A 20,420-nucleotide genomic window follows, 5' to 3' on the forward strand; every position below is an offset into this window, starting at 1 on the left:
CATTTAAAACTTACAGCTCCTCAAATCCCACCATTACTTGAAATAAAACATCAAGCAGCACAAAATGTACCAACAAGTACATCCAAAATCACACTGAATAACTTACATTACAGTATGCCCCAACAAGGACAGAAAAAAATATTGTAATTGAAATCAGAAAGATATCACAGAATCATACTTTCCCAACTGAACATACTAGATCCAAAATTCTATTGCATCATGGCTTCACACAAACAAATGTCAGTTTCTGCTGTCCCTAAAAATTAACACTTCCCTACTGTTAGGACAATTCGTCATACAAGTTAACAATTTAAGCATTAGTTTGATGGGGGGGAGTAAAGAGGGAATTAATACGTGTTAAGCTGTTATGTCAACATTTTCACCGTCTCATTTTGCACCCAGCCAATTCAACATCAACTTGGAACTCAAAAGTCAGCGAAAGAGAAATCAAGTAAGGCGAAGAGATGCCTCAGAGGCTTTTAAATCGGTAGCAGCTTGACCCAATCGTTTTGCAAACAGTGCAGAATTTTTATTTTGGAAGGGTGGGGTGGAAAAAGAAATACAAGGATAGCAACAAGGTGACAATAAGGCTCACTGAGAGCTTTCAGACAGGGAATAAACTGGCAGTGGCCGGACTGTCAATAGCAAGGGGTATGGATATGACTGGTATGTAAGGAAGAGGGAGAGTAGAGAGCAGTTTCGGTGGTGCAACCGAGGAGGGTGGGGGGGGGGGGGGGAGACACGGCTACCTTTTCTCACACTCACCCCAACCCCTCCTTCTTACCTCCAGAGCCTCCAGGGTGGTGAAGCTGGCGATGGCAAAGCCGTCGATGATGTCCTCCTCCTGAGAGCTGGATGCCCTCCTTTTGCGGCGGGGCGGCCGGCAGCAGCGGGAGGAAGGGGGGGCCGCGCTGGCGGGCGCCTGTCCAGGGCTCGGCTTCTCGTCCCGCTCCGAGCCCGACGAAGGACTGTGGGGCCGGCCGCCTCCTCCGCCTCGGCGACTCGCTGCCTCCCTCCTCCTCGCCCGGTCCCGGTGAGAGCGCGACCGCCGGCTCTGCTTCAGCCCGCTGCATCGCGGGCCCTCCATATTCCTCCCTCCCCCTCAGAAAAAAAATTACCTCAGGGAAAAAAGGGAGGAGGGGGGGAATTAAAATGTATAATCACACCACCACCCCCCGTCTCTTCCTTCTTCCTTTCCCTCACGAAACCAAACAATGCAGGCCCGCGGCCAGCATGGAGACAGCCAGGGGGGCAAGTGGCTCGGGTTAAAAAACTTTGCTTTTTGCTGCAATGGAAATCCTCGAGTCAGCGGTCCGGGACGACTGTGTGTGTGTGTTTTTTTTCTCTCTACACCATTCAGGACTTGCCAGCTTTAAGGCTTTTACAGCCCCCAAGCACTTGCGCACTTCGACCCAGTGACGCCGCGCAGGCGCCGTGCCGCCTGCTCCGGGGTTTTTTTTTCTCTCTTTCCACCCCCTTCACTATTTTTCTCTGCCTCCCCTGTGCGCCTGCGCGCTCCCTTTTCCCCGCCCCCTTCCCTCCTCCCTCCTCCGTCCACCCCCACTCCCCTCCTTCTCCCCCCCCCCCCCCACCCAGCCGTGAGCATCTTCGACTGTTCTGGCTCGAGCGCGGCGCGATGCACGAGAGTGTGGGGGTGAAGTGGGGTGGGAAAGGGAGAGGGTGATCGAGTAGGGTCCGGTAGGGATGGGGGGGGGGTCCGGTGGGATTGTGGTAGGGACAGGGGGACTGATCCAGTGGGATTCCAGAGGGGGGTGTGGTTTAGTGGGAATGAGGGGGCTGGCCCAGTGGGATTGAGGTGGGGAGGGGGGGCTCCTGGTCCGGTGGAATTGAGGAAGGGTGTGGGGTGGTTCCAGTGGGATTAGTTTGCTAACCAAATACAGTGGTTAACACAAAAACTGCAGATGCTGGGGTCAAAGCAACACGCTGGAGGAACTCAGTAGGTCGGGCAGCATCTGGGGAAATGAACAGTCAAGGTTTCGGGCTGAGACCCTTCATCAGGACCAAAGAGGGAGAGGGCAGGGGCCCAATAAAGAAGGTGGGGGAGGGTGGGAAGGAGAAGGCTGGTAGGTACCAGGTGAAAAACCAGTAAGGGGAAAGATCAAGAGGTGGGGCAGAGGAAGCAGGGAAGGGATAGGCAGGAAAGGTGATGGAGGAATGTAAGGGAAAAGCACTATGGGAAAGAGGTAGAACCATGTGGGGGGTGATAGGCAGCTAGAGGAGGAGGCAGAGGGAAACTGGGATGGGGGAGGGAATTACCAGAAGTTGGAGAATTCAATGTTCATGCCAAGGGGCTGGAGACTAACCCAGACAGTATATGAGGTGTTGCTCCTCCAACCAAGTTTGGCCTCATCATGGCAGTAGAGGAGTCCAGTGGGGTTGGTGGTCACCAAAGAGGGTCCACAGGATTGGTGTGGTGACCAGCTATGTTAGTGGTTTTGGTGTGATGACCAGGTACAGACTGGAGAAGATATGGTATTGGTGGTCAGCAGTTCTGAGCATGTTTTAGTACGTGTGCTGAAGTTCTTCAGAGTCTGGTGTGGGATGTGAGGAGTTTGAAGAAGGTCTGATGTGGGTAGTGAAGTTATTGAGGCTCTGGTGGAGTGGTGAGGTGATTGACAGTGGGTAGTGAGGATATCAAGGGGGCTTAGTGTGGATGTGAGGTTATAGAGGGGGTTCTATGGGGAGTGAGGCTTCTGTTTTGAAAAACAAGGTTCTGGTGGGGATGGGGAGGTAATTGAAGAGGGTTTGGGGGAATTTTCAAACAACTATAGAGGATCTCTGATGAAGGACCAAGAGGGATCCAACAGAGGAGATTGAGGAGGATTATCAGAAATAGTGAGGATTTTTGAGGAGGGTGTGCAGGGATGGTGATGGGATTGAGGAGGGTCTGGAAGGGCTGATGAGGGGATTAATGAGGATTTGGTGGGGCTGATGAGAGGACCGAGGAAAGTCTGGCAGGGGTATTGAGGGAACTGAAGAATTTCAGTGGGTGTAAATCAGGGAACCAAAGAGGGTCGGGTGGGGATGGTAAGATGTTTAAGGAGGATTTGACAGGTTTGGGGACAGGAAATTATGACGTACATTGAGGGAACGAAGGAGGAACTGTGTGGTCAGGGGGAGGTGGATGATTCAGTGAACATTACACTTCAGAATTGTAAATAGTTTGACATGAAGTTAAATCCACAGGATATGTGCGTAGTTATTAAAACTGAGGGGCTAACACCTGTTTCTCAGGAACCTCCTGTAAACACTGAATATTTCCTAATCTCGCTAAATATTAATAGCATCAACAGGCTTAAGTGCCACTCATTAAAGTGACAATCATTTATTTTCTTTTCAATATGTTTTGATCCCCATCACTTGTAACAATAAACACAGCTCTGTAGGCTTAAATGAATCGACTACCCTGCTGATCGTAAATGTCAGTCTCCACTTTTTCACCAATGCTGACAGCTCAATGCAAAAATTTTTCAGAAAGGAGACTTGTACAGGAACAGAGCTGCATTTTGGAGGGCTTGAGAAAGCAAGGACATACCAAGCCCTAGTTTACCTGACTAAATAATTTATGGTTAGGGTTGATGTGCAGTGTCACCTGCCCTGTCAGTTCAAACCAAAGATGTCTTGGTCAGAATGCATTCACACCATGTGTCCAATATATGGCCAGCAGGTCACGGCTGATCAAAAAAACCTTACTAACTCAGCTTTGGACTATAGGGAGACACAGGTCAACCACTCCATTGCAAATCAATGGCCCTGCTGTGAAGAACAGCACTGTGTCCTTGGTGTACACATAACAGACGATCTAATGTACACCCACAACACCTCACTAGTCAAGAAGGCACAGCAGTGTCTACACTTTCTGAGGAGACTGAGGCATGCAAGTCTTCCCACCCCCATTCAAACAACTTTCTACAGGAGCACCATCGAGAAGGTCCTGTCTGACTGCATCATTGTACGATACGGAAGCTGCGAGACATCAGACTGCTGGACCCTACAGAGGACGGTAAAAACCACTGAGAGGATCACTGGGGTCTCCCTCCCCACTATTGTTGACATTTACCGGGAGTGTTGTACACGAAGGGTCTGAAGCATTGCTGAGGATCCGCACCACCCATCCCACAATCTCTTCAACCCACTGTCGTCAGGAAGGAAGTACGGGAGCATCAGGACTAGACTGCCAGACTGGGTAACAGCTTCTTCCCTCAGGCTGTGACACAGATGAATACCCTGCCACCACTGAGGTCTCGTCACTACGTCAGCGAGCTGATTACTGTTTACCTGTGCTGTGCACTACATGCATTTTGAATTATATTTTATTAAATTAATTAAGGTAATATTTTGGTTTATGTGCTGTATATGATATATGTTTTGTGGGTGCACCGTGGTCTGGAGGACTGTTGTTTCATTTGATTATACAGTACAGCATATATGTAGAGTCAGATGACAATAAACTTGGAACTTTAATCTTGCCCGTATTTTTTGCCTTTAAATTTCGTGAGTATGGAGTTTTATTAAAGGCTTCAAGGGTTGATAAAATCACACTTACTATTTCAATGGCTACAATTTTATATAGATTACAACATTTAAACTTGGCATACAATGTTTCAATATATCTACCTGAAAACCACAGCTTGGAAAACTCTGAATGTTGGAGACTCGGCGGTTTGGCAGTTGTGTAAATAGCCTGTAGAAATTGTGCATTCAAATTCTACTCATGCTGCTTAGATTATTTCAAATCCAGATACATTGATTAATATAACACACAAAATAGCTGGAGAAACTCAGCAGGTCAGGCAACACCTATGGAAAGGAATAAGTGGTCAAAATTTCAGGCCAAGGCCCTTCATCAGGGTCTTGAGTGTTTTGTATGTGTTACTCTGAATTTTCAGCCTCTGTAGAATCTGTGTTTTTGTTGATTAATACCCTTTGGAAAGGGCAACCTGACAAATTTTGAAGTCCACGTGACTATTGAGCTCATCTCATGAAACACTGCCGCAAGAAAGCAGAGTCCATCATCGGGGACTCCCACCACCCAGGACATGCTCTCTTCTCACTGTAGCCATCAGGAAGAAGGTAAAAGAGCCTTAGCAGTCATACCACCAGGTTCAGGAACAGTTACTACCTGTAAACCATCAGGCTCTTGAACAAAAAAGGGCAAGTACACTAACCTATTGAGCTATTCCCAGAACCAATGAGCTCACTTTAAAGACTCTTGTATTGTTATGCTCTTGCTCTTTCATTGATGCTGCTTATAGTTACTATTCTATAGATTTGCTGAGTATGCTGGCAGGAAAAAGAATCCCAGGATTGTGTGTGGTAATAAATTTGATAATAAATTTTACTTTGAACTTTTTAAACCTTGAATTTCACAAGATATATCAGTGATAATAATTCTGCTCTGATTCAAGAGAACACATTACCCCAAATTTATGTTGTCTTCCTCAGGTAAAGGTGAACTCTCCCAGTCAGAAATGTCCAGCTGGAGAACAGCGTTTCCAGGTCTGCACAATGCCTACAGATTCATCCAGCGCGCTGAGTGTGAAAGGTCTGTTGTGTACAGCAGCATTGAAACCTTCCTTAATCTTGTCAAGTTAAGTGTACAACAAAATAGTTCTCATATTCTTCTACTCCTTGACTTTCCCCGTTGCATATCCATTGTAACTGGTTCCTTAAGATTGTTATAGCCGGGGGTGGTAGAGGGATAAACTCCCACTACCTATTAAATTCTCCCAATGGCGTCTATCTCATATAGCCTCTGTCACCAAGTCCAGCTCTTGGCCTTTACCTGTGGTTTAGCTACTAAGCCCATTGGAACCGTTTCTGCAGTCAGGAGAAAGGGCAGAAGTGTCTTAAAACCAGTCGCTTCAGGCAGATGGAGCTCATCAGCAGTGGTTGACACCTCATTTAAGAGAAGGAAAACTCTGATCTGAAACCTCCGCTGCTTTGCAGCTATACCCACTCATTGAGAGGGCTTCAGGAGTAATCCCTAAGGGGAAAATACAGCGCTGTCCCTAAGGCAATCCCACACCGAGTTTAACACTAACTGGCAACTTTTGTGAAGCTGCTGCATTGGCCTCTGCCATTTCTTTGCATTCATCAGTTGTGTGGAGAGGAGGAGCTTGCTACCTGGGCAACAGCTTGCCTTCCATATCATACTGCCCTGGCTTGTGTATCTAGACAGGTAGATATCCATGGTCGATCCCAACCTCAGAATCCATTGTAACTTGTTGCATTCAAAAACTAAGAGCAGTAGTGAAGCTTTACATTATGCCAAAGAGCAGATAAATTACTCGAAGCATTGTCTCTAAAATTGAGTTGTAAAATATTACGAACTATTGGTTTAATCAGTCTGCTTATTGTACAGTCTGTACTATGATTTATGAAAGCACGTTGTGTAAAGCCACAGTCAACCATGCAAGATTAAATCACAGTGAATAGGGAATCAATGATAAAGAAAGCAAACTAAATATTAACAAATGTAATATTAATGCAATCTAACTGGCACATCTCTGTCTTGTATTGGCAGGGGATAGGAAGGGCGCTACTGCACAGGATCGAAGTAAATCGCAGAGAGTTGTAAACTTAGTTCTATCATGGTCACTGGCCTTCGTAGTATTCAGGACATCTTCAAGGAGCAGTGCCTCAGAAAGGCGGTGTCCATCATTAAGGACTCCCATCACCCAGGACATGCCCTCTTCTTGTTGCTACCATCAGGGAGGAGGTACAGGAGCCTGAAGACACACACTCAATGATTCAGTAACAGCTTCTTCCCCTCTGCCATCAGGGAGGAGGTACAGAAGCCTGAAGGCGCACACTCAGTGATTCAGGAACAGCTTCTTCCCCTCTGCCATTCGATTTCTGAATGGACATTGAACCCATGAACATACCTCACTACTTTTTTATTTCCATTTTTTGTACTACTTATTTAATTCAACTATTTTATATATATAAATTACTTACTGTAATTCACATTTTTTCTCTATTATGCATTGCAATGTTCTGCTGTCACCAAGTTAACAACATATGCCAATGATATTAATCCTGATTCTGATTCTGTTAATGATTAGAGATGATTTTATAAATCCCACCTCTTGAAAAAAAAATCAGAATCAGAATCAGGTTTAATATCTCTGGTGTATGCTTTGATATATGTTGTTATGCAGCTGCCATGCATTGCAATACATAATAAAAACTAAATTGCAGTAAAAAGTAATATACTGTATATTTTATCTAAAGTTAAATAAATAGTGCAAAAAGAAAAAGGAAGAAAAAGCAGTAGTGAGGTAGTGTTCAGGGGTTCAATATCAATTCAGAAATCTGATGGCGGACGGTAAGAAGCTATCCCTGAAATGTTGAGTGTGTGTCTTCAGGTTCCTGTACCTCGTCCCTGATGGTAGCAATGAGAAGAGGGCATGGCCTGGGTGCTGGGGATCTTAATGATGGATGCCGCCTCTTTGAGGCATAACCTTTTGAAGGACTCCTGGATGTTGGGTAGGCTGACATCCATTATGGAGCTGGCTGAGTTTACAACTCTCTGCAGCTTTTTCTGATCATGTACAATGGCCCTCTCCATACCAGATGGTAATGCAACCAATTAAAATGCTCTGCATAGAGATTATCTGTAGAAATTTGCAGGTGTCTTTTGTGACATACTAATTCTTCTCGAACTCCTAATGAAATATAACTGCTGTTGTGCCTTCTTTGTAATTGCATCAATATGTTGAGCTAAGACCAAAAGATATAAAAGCAAAATTAGGCCATTTGGCCCATCGAGTCTGCTCAGCCATTTCATCATGGCTGATCCATTTTCCCTCTCAGCCCCAATGTCCTGCCCTCTCTCCATATCGCTTCATGCTCTGACTAATCAAGGTTAAATCTTCAGAGATGTTATTTATTTATTTATTGAAATACTTCACGGAACAGGCCCTTCTGGCCCTTCGAGCCGTGCTGCTCAGCAATCCCCAGATTTAACCCTGGCTTAATCACAGGGCAATTTACAATGACCAAGTAACCTAGCTGGCAGTGTACCAGGCAACCTACCTGTGTGTCTTTGGACTGTGGGAGGAAACCCAAGCAGTAATGGGCAAGGACATACAAATTCCTTACAGTCATGGATGGGAAATGAACCCAGGTTGCCTGAACTACAAAGCATTGTGCTAACTCTCATGCTGCCCTAATTTTACACTCAGGAATTTAAAACTGCTTACCCTTTCCACTTCTGAACCCTCAATGATATGTGTTCCCTCAACTTCCCCTTCCTGAAGTCCACAGTCAATTTCTTGGTCTCACTGGTGTTGAGTGCAGAGTTGTTGCTGCACGACTACTCAGAATTTCAATTTCAAGCCAATTCACTTGCATTCTGATAGAGCTGTTCCACTACTATTAGAACAAATGTTTAATACAATGCTATGGTAAATCAGACAACTAAAGGGAATATGTACCTGTGCAATATTACTTTTTACCGTCCTGATGAGGGGACTCGGCACAAAATATCAATTCTTTATTCCTTTCCATAGATAGTGCTTGGCCTGCTGAGTTCCTCCAGCATTTTGTGCAGGTTACTCTGGATTTCCAGCATCAGCAGAATCTGAAGAAACAAACATAAATTGCTGGAGGAACTCAGTAGGTCAGGCAGCATCTCGGGAAATGATTTAAACAGTCAACGTTTTAGGCTGAGACCCTTCTCTTGTGTTTATAATTTTATCCAATTCCTGGTTAACAGGAGAAGGAGATTTAGCTAATTCTATTATTGGCTTTATTTAAAAGATATTTAAAGATAACTGTGTGTACTACTCTTATACTAAAATTAAGAAAATTGAGCATTAAAATGACAAGCAGATTTATTACACTGAAATTGACCTGTTGTAAATTTCAACCCACATTATAACCTGTTCCTTTTGTAATGGTATGTAACCTTAACTCAAAGTCACTCACGTAAAGGTTTAAGTAATGACACTACATTCTTTTGAGAAAATACAATTATTGCAATAGAAATTGATATTTTTAGATCAATTCAAAAGTTGTAGTTCAGAAAACGCAAGACTGGATTCAGCAATAATTTTTTTGTGCCTGTTGAAGATTCTGAGGACAGATATATCAAAAATAGATCAGTCCATGGCCTCCTCTGCTGACGGGATGAGGCCACGCTCAGTTGGGAGGAGCAACACCTTAAGTTCAATCTGCGAAGCCTCCATCCTGATGGCATGAGCATCAATTTCTCAAACTTCTAGGAGTCACCCCCACCTTCTCTCCTTCACCATTCCCATTCCTGATTCCCTCTCAGCTTATCTCCTTACCTGGCCATCACTTCCCTCTAATGCTCCCCCTTCCCTTTCTTCCATGGTCATGTTCTCTCCTTTCAGATTCCTCCTTCTCCAGCCCTTTATCTTTTACACCAACCAATTTCCCAGCTCTTTATTTTACCCCTCCCCCTTGCCAGATTCAACTATAACCTGCAACATTGTACATCTTTCTCTCCTCCTCCCACCTTTTTACTCTGATTTTTTCCCCTTCCTTTCCAGTCCTGACAAAGGGTATCAGGCCGAAACATCGACAGTACTCTTTTCCACAAATGCTGCTTGACCGACTGAACTCCTCCAGCATTTTGAGTGTGTTGCTTTGGATTTCCAACATCTGCAGATTTTCTCATTTGGGGCAAAATAAACCTTAATTTGAATTGTTTTGAAAAAAACAACTGTGCTTGAGAATAGACTGAAAAAGACATACAGTATTTAATTTTGTGCTCAACGGTCAGATTCAGAGTTTTGAAATTGAAACCCATTTATGGAAATAAACTATCAAAATTAAGTAATGTGGGGCTGTCTGGCTCCAAATGAGCACAAGTAGAAGTGTTTACAACAATTCGGTGATTGAATTTGGGATAGACTTGGTTCTGGAGTGGAGGCACATCAGGTTAAACAGTTTCACATTTGTCCTATAGATTAGTTCTACTCTGAAAAGGAGAACTCTCTCTGATGTCCCTCCTCATTCCCTTTCTTCCATGGTCCTCTGCCCTCCACTGTCAGGTTTCTTTTTCTTCAGCCCTTTATCTCTTCTACCTATCACCTCTTAACTTCTTACTTCATCCCCACCTCCCCCAAACACGTGTCTTCCCCCTCATCTAGTCTCACCTATCATCTGACAACTTGTACTCCTCCCCCACCCCCTCAACTTCTTATTCTGGCTTCTTCCCCCTTCCTTTCCAGTCCTGATGAAGGGTCCCAGGACTAAAACATCAAGTGTTTATTCCCCTCCATAGATGCTGCCAGACTCGCTGAGTTCCTCCAGCATTTTATGTGTGTTGCTCCGGATTCCCAGTACCTGCAGACTTCCTTAAGAAATACTGAGACAGCTGCTGGGGTGATGATAATCTAGGGTGCATTGAAATGGGGTCTGCTGTGAATTCGTTGGTTAACATAGCAGCTTGCGCGCCATCAAGAAGCAGATATAAGGTGAAGGCATAAGAGAGACCCAGCAAGGAGAAGAATCAGAATCAGGTTTGATATCACTGGCCTATGTTGTGAAATTTGTTGTCTTTGCAGCAGCAATGCAATGTAATAAATAATACGAGAGAGAGAAAACCAAGAATTACAGTAAGTATATACAGTATATATATGTAATTGTTAAATTAATTCAGCAGTGCAAAAATAGAAATTAAAAAAGTAGAGTGGTAGTGCTCCTGGGTTCAATGTCCCTTTAGAAATTGGATGGCAGAGGGGAAAAAGATATTCCTGAATTGCCGAGTGTGTGGTTTCAGGCTCCTGTACCTCCTTCCTGATGGTAACAGTGAGAACAAGGCATGTCCTGTTGATGGGGGTCCTTAATGATGGATACCACCTTTCTGAGGCATCGCTCCTCGAAGATGTCCCGGATACTACGGAGGCTAGAGCCCATGATGGAGCTGACTAATTTTACAACTCTCTGCAGCTTACTTTGATCCTGTGCAGTAGCACCCCCTCCCACCCCCCCACCCCATACCAGATGGTGATGGAGCCAGTTAAAATGTTCTCCACAGTACATTTGTAGAAATTTGCAAGTGTTTTAGGTCACAAACCAAATCTCCTCAAACTCCTAATGAAATATAGCCACTGTCTTGCCTTATTGTAATTTATAGCTTTTATTACTATGTTTTGCAATGTACTGCTGACACAAAACAGCACCTTTAGCAACGTATGCCGGTGATATTAAATCCGATTCTGAGACAACAATTGCTGGAAATCTGAAGCAACGCACAAAATGCTGCAGCAACTCAGCGGGTCAGGCATCAACAGAGGGACTCCTCATCAGGACTGGGAAGGAAGAGGTGAGAGGGTATAAAAAGGTGCAGGGGTGAAGCAAGAGCTGTCACTCTGGTGATAGCTCTCTCTGTGGTGGACCCCTTCTGTATTCCCACAAAAGAAAAAGACATTTTTATTGAAACATTACAGAAAAAATACAAGAAATAGAAGATGTTCAAGATAAATTCAGAAGAATTTCATCAATGAAGGATTGATTTACAGAGATCATGCTTAAACAATGGTTCTGTAGATGAGTGGTGGAGAATTATATTGACTGGTTGCATCACAGCCTGATATGGAAACACCAATGCCTTTGATCAGAAAATCCTATGAAGGTAATAGATTCAGCCCACACATCCATCATGGATAAAGCCCTCTGAGCACATCTACATGAAATGCTGTCGCAGGAAAGTAGGATCCATGTTCTCTTCTCACTGCTGCTGTCTGGAAGAAGCTACAGGAGCCTCAGGACTCACACCGCCAGGTTAAGGAACAGTTATTACCCGTCAACCATCAGGCTCTTGAACCAAATGGGAAATTTCACTTGCTCTATCACTGAAGTGTTCCCACAACTTCTGGACTCACTTTCAAGGTTTCTTCATTCCATGTTTTTGATCATTATTGCTTATTTATTTATTAATATTATATATTTTTCATATTTGCACAGATTGTTGTCTTTTACACATATGTTTGTCTGCTCTGTTGGTACGGTCTTTCATTATTTCTATTATGGTTATTGGATTTGTGTGTATGCCCACAAGAATATGAATCTCAGGTTTGTATATGGTGACATATATGTACTTTGATAATAAAATTACTTTGAGCTTGGAGCTGAGCTTATCCACAGAGTCATAAGTGTAAAGCGAGTGGAGAAGGGGGCTAAGCACACAGTCTTGGGGTGTGCCTGTGTTGATGGAGATTGTGGGGGAGATGTTATTGCCACTCCAAACTGACTGGAATCTGTAAGTTAGGAAATTGAGAATCCAATTGAAGGTAAAGGTAATTTATTAATTTTTTTCATTTACCCACTATATCCTTTGCTTATATATAGCCTTCTTGTCAGTGGGATGGTAACTAAAGATTAAAGAGGAGGATATAAGCAAAATTATTTAGGATTAATTGCATGAATCATTGACAGAGCGTAGCTCATAAATTAGTTTTTAAAAGCAATCTATTTCCTCTTATTGAACACCTCTGTCCAAAAGAGAAAGCAATAGGTTCAGCTTATGAAGTAGATAGCAATTTCTGTGCAAGTCATAATTCTGAAAGTGGCTATTGATACCTCTTCCACGCATAAGTGATAATCACACAGATAATATCCAATGCTGCATCATCACATTTTTAAGATTTGATTCAGATCATTCCCACCTGGTAATTAAAAGATCTGTAAGTTTTAGAAGTGGATGCATTAGATTTCCTTTTAGGACTGCAATATAACTAATGACCCAGAATATATTATTGTACTGAGATTAAGGACTTTTGTCAGATTTCAATGCTTTTTTTATAAAACAGGTGAACAAATTAAATCTAGGGACATAGAAAACAGTCAACTTATTTACCTATCGATCTATTTATTGATACATCATGGAACAGGCTCTTCTGACCCTTCATACCGTCCAGCAATCCCCCCATTTAACCCTAGCCTAATCACGGGACAATTTACAATGACCAATTAACTTACCAACTTGGTACTGTATGTCTTTGGACTGTGGGAGGAATCCCACACAGTCACAGGGAGAATGTACAAACTCCTTGTAGGTAGTGGTGGGAATTGAATCCGGGCCATCGCTGATACTGTAAAGCATTGTGCTAACCACTACACTACCTTGCTGGCCTATGCAATGCATAAAGTTATTTTCTATCTAAGTTAACATTAATTCTCAGTTATTTCTTCTCTTTTTGTATTTCAACAGTTTGTTGTCTTTTGCAACTGGTTGTCCTTTCTCGGTTGTATGAAGCTTTTCATTGCTTCTGTTGTGTTTCCTTCTACTCACTATGAATGCCTGCAACAAAATGAATATCAAGGTTGTATATGGTGACGTATATGTACTTCAATAATAAATTTACCTCGATCTTTGAACTTTAATTAGATAAATTATTCTTAAGATTATTTTCAATAGTTGTAAATATCTGTAAAATTGCAGCTTTAGATTTTTCTTTTCAATCCTGATCAGAGTGCTTCATTTAATTATGAAATATCTTCTTTTCTCTTGCTCTCTCAATAAAAAAGCAACATTCATTTCTGCAGTTCACTTCTTCCTGCTGTCAGCTTACTTACTACATGTCATTGTAGAAAATCTCTTATTGCTCTTCACATCCTTCCTAAAGACTGATAACCTGAAAAGTGGTCTAACCAGATTCAACATAATCACCCTGCTGTTGTATTGAACACTCACATGTTGAAACTATGATTCTTATAGGACCTTGCCTGGTGTCTCAGGGCTGGGTGTGTCTGCACCTACGCCACCCCCACCCAGCCACTCGCACTCCTTCTCAGCCACCTGTCCACTCCCCTCCTGTGGCGCTCCACTCTTGCCATTCCCAACATCCAGATTTACAAACTTGCTCTCCGCTCCACATTGACAAACACAGTACTGTGCAAAAGTTATATATATGTGCCCAAACCTTTTGCACAGTGCTGTAGGAATTACGACAGACAGTTCACTCACTGCAGTTTACGTACAAAAGCAATGAAATTCTGACGAGACACTCATGAGCACACAAACCCCTCAAGTGCAGACCACAGTTTTAAAAATCTGGATTCATCCTGAAGTAAGCAGCAAAGTAATCCCATTTCAAGATTGCTAACATGAAGTAAGACTGACTTGTTGTTCCTGGGTTCCTGGCCTCAACATATCAATGAATCCATAGCAAAGGCAAGAGAGCGGCTATATTTCATTAGGAGTTTGAGGAGATTTGGTATGTCAACTAAAACATTTGATAGTTCCTACAGATGTACCATGGAAAGCATTCTAACTGGCTGCATCACCGTCTGGTATGCGGGGAGGGGTTGGTGCTATGCACGGGATCGAAGTAAGATGCAGAGAGTTGTAAACTTAGTCAGTGTCATCATAGATACAAGTCTACGTAGTATCCAAGGTATTTTCAAGGAACAGCGCCTCAAAAAGGCAGCATCCACCACAAAGGACCACCACCACCCAGGACATGCCCTCTTCTCATTGCTACCATCAGGGAGGAGGTACAGAAGCCTGAAGACACACACTCAATGATTCAGGAACAGCTTCTTCCCCTCTGCCATCCAATTTCTGAATGGACATCGAACCCATGTACACTACCTCACTACTTTTTAATTTCTGTTTTTGCACTATTTATTTAATTTAACTATTTACTATACGTACATATACTAACTATAATTCACAGTTTTTAAAAATGTTTATCATGTATTGCACTGTACAGCTGCCGCAAAGTTAACACATTTCACGACAATGCTGGCGATATTAAACCTGATTCTGATTCTGATTCTCTCAGTGTTGGCACAAGCCGAAGCAAAAGTTTGGCATGGATCAGCATTTTCACTCAGAAGCCATGAGGATGTCTGGGGCAGGAAGCAGAGAGAGAGAGAGAGACAGAAAAAAAACATATTGTTATAGAGGAAACAGGAACTTTAAACAAAGCCAAGTTTCTGTTAAGCATCTGCTATTGTAGTACACTATCAGTTTATATTGGAAAATTTTCAAGTGTTCAATAAAATACAAGAAGGATATGTATTGTATTGAGATCTTATCAAGACCATTCAAAGCATAAGGTTGGAACCATTACTTCTTGTGTTCAAAATTGAATTAAGCATTGTAAATTGGTAAATTGCTTTATTATTGTTGCATACACTGAGATAGAGTGGAAAAATTGTCTTTCATACTATCCATACAGATCAATTCATTACAACAGTGCATAGAGTTATACAACGTAAACCTATAACAGAATACAGAACAAAGTGTTCCCTAAATAAAGTAAAAAAAAACACTTCATTCTCTTAATATGCTTATCCTACTACCCATTACCATATAAACCATATAACAATCACAGCACGGAAACAGGCCATTCCGGCCCCCCTAGTCCATGCCGAACTCTTAATCTCACCTAGTCCCACCTACCCGCACTCAGCCCATAACCCTCCACTCCCTTCCTGTCCTTATACCTATCCAATTTTACCTTAAATGACACAACTGAACTGGCCTCTACTACTTCTACAGGAAGCTCATTCCACACAGCTATCACTCTCTGAGTAAAGAAATACCCCCTTGTGTTTCCCTTAAACTTTTGCCCCCTAACTCTCAAATCATGTCCTCTCATTTGAATCTCCGCTACTCTGGAAACAGCCTATTCACGTCAACTCTATCTATCCCTCTCAAAATTTTAAATATCTCGATCAAATCCCCCCTCAACCTTCTACGCTCCAATGAATAGAGACCTAACTTGTTCAACCTTTCTCTGTAACTTAAGTGCTGAAACCCAGGTAACATCCTAGTAAATCGTCTCTGCACTCTCTCTAATTTATTGATATCTTTCCTATAATTCGGTGACCAGAACTGTACACAATATTCCAAATTTGGCCTTACCAATGCCTTGTACAATTTTAACATTACATCCCAACTTCTGTACTCAATGCTCTGATTTATAAAGGCCAGCGTTCCAAAAGCCTTCTTCACCACCCTATCTACATGAGACTCCACCTTCAGGGAACTATGCACCATTATTCCTAGATCTCTCTGTTCCATTGCATTCCTCACTGCATCATACCACTGGAACTTAGGGCAGCAGTGAAGGTTCTCCATCTCTGGTGGTGTTCAGAGCTTCCTTCATCACATCAGTAGCTTCTTCTTGGTTTTCACTACAATCAGTCATGCAAGTTCTGGGTGGAGACTCAGGAATACCGTTGCACTCAGATGTGAAAGGATTTTTCATTACTGTTTCTGTAACAATTTTGTTTTACCAGTCAGGGTCGTTAGCCCTGAGCTGAACCCCTGAACCTGGAGAACCAGCGGATCACTCTTAATCTGATCTTTATCCTTTGACCAATTTGGCATGGGTAACCCTAACAAGGGCCAAAGCATAAAGCCTGAATCCAGCCAACATAGCTCTCCGGGTCATTAAGGCACGCAAGCCTCCAAATCATGACAAGGCTCTGGTGTTCTTGGAGACTGCTAGAAGTATTTAACAAATCAGGCTGCACCTTTCAAGAGTGCAAAACTGAGTAAATGTTTCCAGCGTAAGACCATAAGATATAGAAGCAGAATTAGACCATTAAACCCATCGAGTCTGCTCATCCATTCAGTCTCAGCTGATCCATTTTCTCAACCCCATTCCCCTGCCTTGTCCCAGTAATTTGTATCCTCCTTACCATTCAAGAACTTATCAGTCTTGAACTTTATATGCATGTAATGATAAACCCGTGGCAACAAGATCCACAGATTTACCATCCTCTGGCCGAAGAAATTCTTCTTCATCTCAGTTCTAAAGGTATGTCTCCTTCTCCTAAAGAGGGTTGTTAGCCCCGAGCTGAACCTCTAAACCTGGAGTGGACCACTCTTAGTCTGACTTCTATCCTTTGACCATTTTGGCATGGGTGACCCTACCGAGAACCAAAGCATAAAGCCCAGGCTCCAGCCAAAATAGCTCTCTGGATCACTGAGGCATACAAGCCTCCAAACCCTATGACAAGGCTGTGATCCTCTTGGAGGGTCCTGTGATCAGGCTAGGGTTAAATTGGTGGGCTGCTGGTGGCAGAGCCCAGTGGGCCATAAGGGCCTGTTGTACACTCTGTCTCTAAATATGTAAAAATACGTAAATAAGTCATGTTGCTCATTTTGAGTGCCTTATATCCAGAGATTTCATTGTAGTACAACATTTTAAAAAGCATAGCAATGAATTTAAGAAAGAAGAGTAAGTAAAAGACAGTTTGAAAAGTACAGACAGGAAATTAAAACATTTACATGATAATCATCTGTATATTCGAACCGTATTCAATTATATAATGACCTTACCACAAACCACAGATTGTCACAAAATAGCAATTAGTGGGAGGGGACAATCTTAGGGAGATTTAAATAATTCTCCTTTCACAAAAATAAGTTCCCAGAGATGACATGTAAATCAAAGTAAGGTTTCCTTCCTTTATAATGCCATCACCCATGATTATTAAATACACGGTTTAATTTTGGATGCTACGCAATATAAGCATTTTCTATAGCATTTTGACAACAACGAAGATTTGATTTCCCAGGCACTAATTTATTTCAGCTTCCCAATTCTGCAGAAAAGAATTAAAATCCTCAGTGTTGAGATTTGTCACTGGTTGATGTCTCAAGGGCAGGCTGAACCATCTGAGGCTTTGAATAGGTTTGAATGTGTCAGGAGTATAGATGACAATTCTTAAATCAGACCGAGACAATCACTACACATTTAATTTTTAATCTGAGTTCTTGTCATCATTTTTTGCATCAATATGTGCTTGAGGAAAGAGCAAGCTGACTTCAGGAGAAACGGAGGCTGCTCATACTGCATAAAATCTTAGAACAGTGCACAGAGTGGCAGAGACTACTATACATGAATTTCGTGGACTTTGAAAAGGCTTTTGATAGCATCCACAGGGAGGGTCTCTGACAAATTCTCAGATCATATGGGACCCCTTCCAAAACTGTCCAGTTTATCCAGAGTTTCTATGCTAGCTTCACCTGCACTGTTGCAGACTGCAATTTGAGCTTTGAAACCAAGAAAGGAGTCAGGCAAGGCTGTGTGATGTCGGCAATATTGTTTAACCTGGTGATTGACTGGGTTATGAGGCAAACAATGAAGGATGAGCAGAGAGGCATTAGGTGGACTCTATTCTCTAGAAGAGCTTGACTTTGTGGTTGACCTTGCATTACTGTCACATACAGACCAGCACTTGCAAGAGAAATTCAGTGCCTGTGTACCTTTGGTGGACAATTTGGACTCCAAATTGGAGTCAGTCAGCTAAAAACTGAGACTGTGACCCTCAATGTAGAGTCTCCTCCTCCCGTCAAGGCACTTGGCGTTGATTTACCCAGCACTGACAGATCCACCTTCCTGGGCAGCATCATTCGGCAGAATGGTGGGACTAGAGGTAACATCCAGTGTGGACTCAACAAAGCCAGAAATGCCCTCAGATCGATGAGCAACATACGGGGATCAACCAAGTAGAATGTCCACACCAAGGTGAAACTGAACCAGAGCTGTGTTCTTTCCACATAGATCCGTACAAGAGTGTGTACAGAACAAAATGCTGGCGTATCACAGAGAGCGATCTTGCCAAGCTGTTGTCATTCCACACTGTGAGCCTCTGGAAGATCCTCCGTATTTTCTGGATAAGATAGATCTCCAACCATGCCCTATTCCTTCAGTGTCATAAAGAGGACAAGGCCTCAGTCATCATGAGGAAACTTTGGAGATGGAATGGGCATGTGATGAGAAGAGAGGCCAACTCAATCATCAGGATAGCACCTCATTGGACCCCCGAAGGCTGGAGAAAATGTAGGAGACCAAAGACAACTTGGAGCTGTAATGTAGAGGCAGAAATGAGGTCCCTGAACCACACCTGGGGCACAATAGAGAATATGGCCAAGGACAGACAGAGATGGAGGACCTAAATGCTGCTAAATGGGAAGTAACTTGTCATCATTTTTCTTACCAGTATCCCATTGCTTCATGATGTAGTTTTCCTCTCTTCCTACCCTGGTGTCAGGAATGTCAGAATTTATAAAAGAGGAATTTCTTTGCAACACAGAATATAAAACACAACCAGTTCACTTTCCTAATGTCAGGTTGTACTGTAAAGGCTCACTAATCTGAAAAGCAGGAACACTTATTATTTGTAAACTAAGAAAATCAAGTCTTCTCAAATCATTAGGTGTATTTAAAGCGGAGGTTAATAGGTTCGTGATTTGACGGGGTGTCAAAGCTTACAGGAAGAAGGCAGGAGAATGGGGTTCAGAGGGATAATATATCAGCCATGATGGGCTGAGTGGCCTAATTCTGCTCCTACATCTTATAGTTTTAACATGCTGACAAGCCAAATACATTTTGAACAAAGTACACGGGTGAATAATGCTCTGAAACTAGTCCTCCAAATCATTCCAGCAGACCAATGTTCAGAAGACCAATGTTCCTAGGAAAGAAAGGCTGAACATATGAGGATATGAGGAGCGTTTGATGGCTCTGGGCCTGTACCCACTGGAATTCAGAAAAATGAAGTTGGGGGGGTGGATTTCTTTGAAATCTATTGAATGTTGAAAGGCCTAGATATCGTCTGACTGGTCTCTCTCTCTCTCTCTCTCTCTCTTCCCGATGCTGTCGGAGGATAGTGCCGGAGCCCTGGGTCTTGGGCAAGGTTTAATCGATGCAGTTTGTGGATTGGACTCTGTAATTCATGTTACTAGTTTCTGGTCGCTCCTTTTTTTCTGCTTATTTTGTGTGAGTTTGATTAGGGAAACTGACTCTCTGGCCTGCAGTCAACGAACGACGCAGCACTAAAGCTAACTGAACTGAACGTTCCTAGACAGTTTCAATGACTCTGTGATTTGATGTTTACTATTCCGTGTGTTATTCTTTCGTTTTTGCGTTTGCATGATTTGTTCTTTTTTTTGCACGTTGTTTGATGTTTTCGTTGAACGGGTCCCATGGTGTTCCTTTGTTTCGTGGCTATCTGTGGAAAGAAGAATCTCAGCTTTGCATACTACATACATACTTTGATAATAAATGTTCTTTGAATCTTTGAATTTGAGTGGTGCCTCAGAAAAGCAGCACCCAACATTAAGGACCTGCACCACCCAGGACATGCCTTGTTCTCATTGCTGCCATCAGGAAGGAGATACAGAAGCCTGAAGCCACACACTCAGCATTTCAGGAACAGCTTCTTCCCTTCTGCCATCAGATTTCTGAATGGACATTGAACCCATGAACACTGAACACTACTTCACTACTTTTTATTTCTTTTTTCTGTATGTGTGTGTATATATTTATTTTACTGTAATTCATGTTTTTTTTCTATATTCATCATGCATTGCATTGTACTGCTGCCACAAAGTTAACAAATTTCACAACATATGCCAGTGATACTAAACCTGATTCTGATTTGACTCTCCAAAC

At 42.7% G+C, this 20,420-nt stretch overlaps 1 protein-coding gene and 1 long non-coding RNA gene across 9 annotated transcripts in view; one reads left to right on the top strand and one right to left on the bottom strand.

The window, feature by feature from the left end:
- Positions 1 to 1,417, bottom strand: part of fbrsl1 (fibrosin-like 1) — a 994,182-nt gene extending 992,765 nt beyond the window's left edge. For 6 of the 7 annotated variants that reach the window (XM_073051934.1, XM_073051933.1, XM_073051932.1 and 3 more), the window contains exon 1: positions 785 to 1,416. In XM_073051934.1, coding sequence (XP_072908035.1) covers positions 785 to 1,087 — 303 coding nt within the window. In that variant the 5' untranslated portion in view covers positions 1,088 to 1,416. Of the gene's footprint in view, positions 1 to 784 lie in introns of all 7 variants that reach the window. The other variant, XM_073051929.1, reaches the window with a different exon arrangement.
- On the top strand, positions 398 to 14,913 carry LOC140730903 (uncharacterized). 2 transcript variants are annotated; one of them, XR_012099696.1, is made up of 3 exons: positions 398 to 451; positions 5,467 to 5,566; positions 14,787 to 14,913. It is a non-coding gene; the product is annotated as an uncharacterized lncRNA (long non-coding RNA). The 2 variants fall into 2 exon arrangements; XR_012099695.1 differs by lacking the exon at positions 14,787 to 14,913 and adding an exon at positions 6,548 to 6,671.
- The last annotated feature ends 5,507 nt before the right edge of the window (positions 14,914 to 20,420 follow it).

This window comes from Hemitrygon akajei, chromosome 7 (genome assembly GCF_048418815.1).
Source record: "Hemitrygon akajei chromosome 7, sHemAka1.3, whole genome shotgun sequence".
NCBI classification, from domain to species: domain Eukaryota; kingdom Metazoa; phylum Chordata; class Chondrichthyes; order Myliobatiformes; family Dasyatidae; genus Hemitrygon; species Hemitrygon akajei.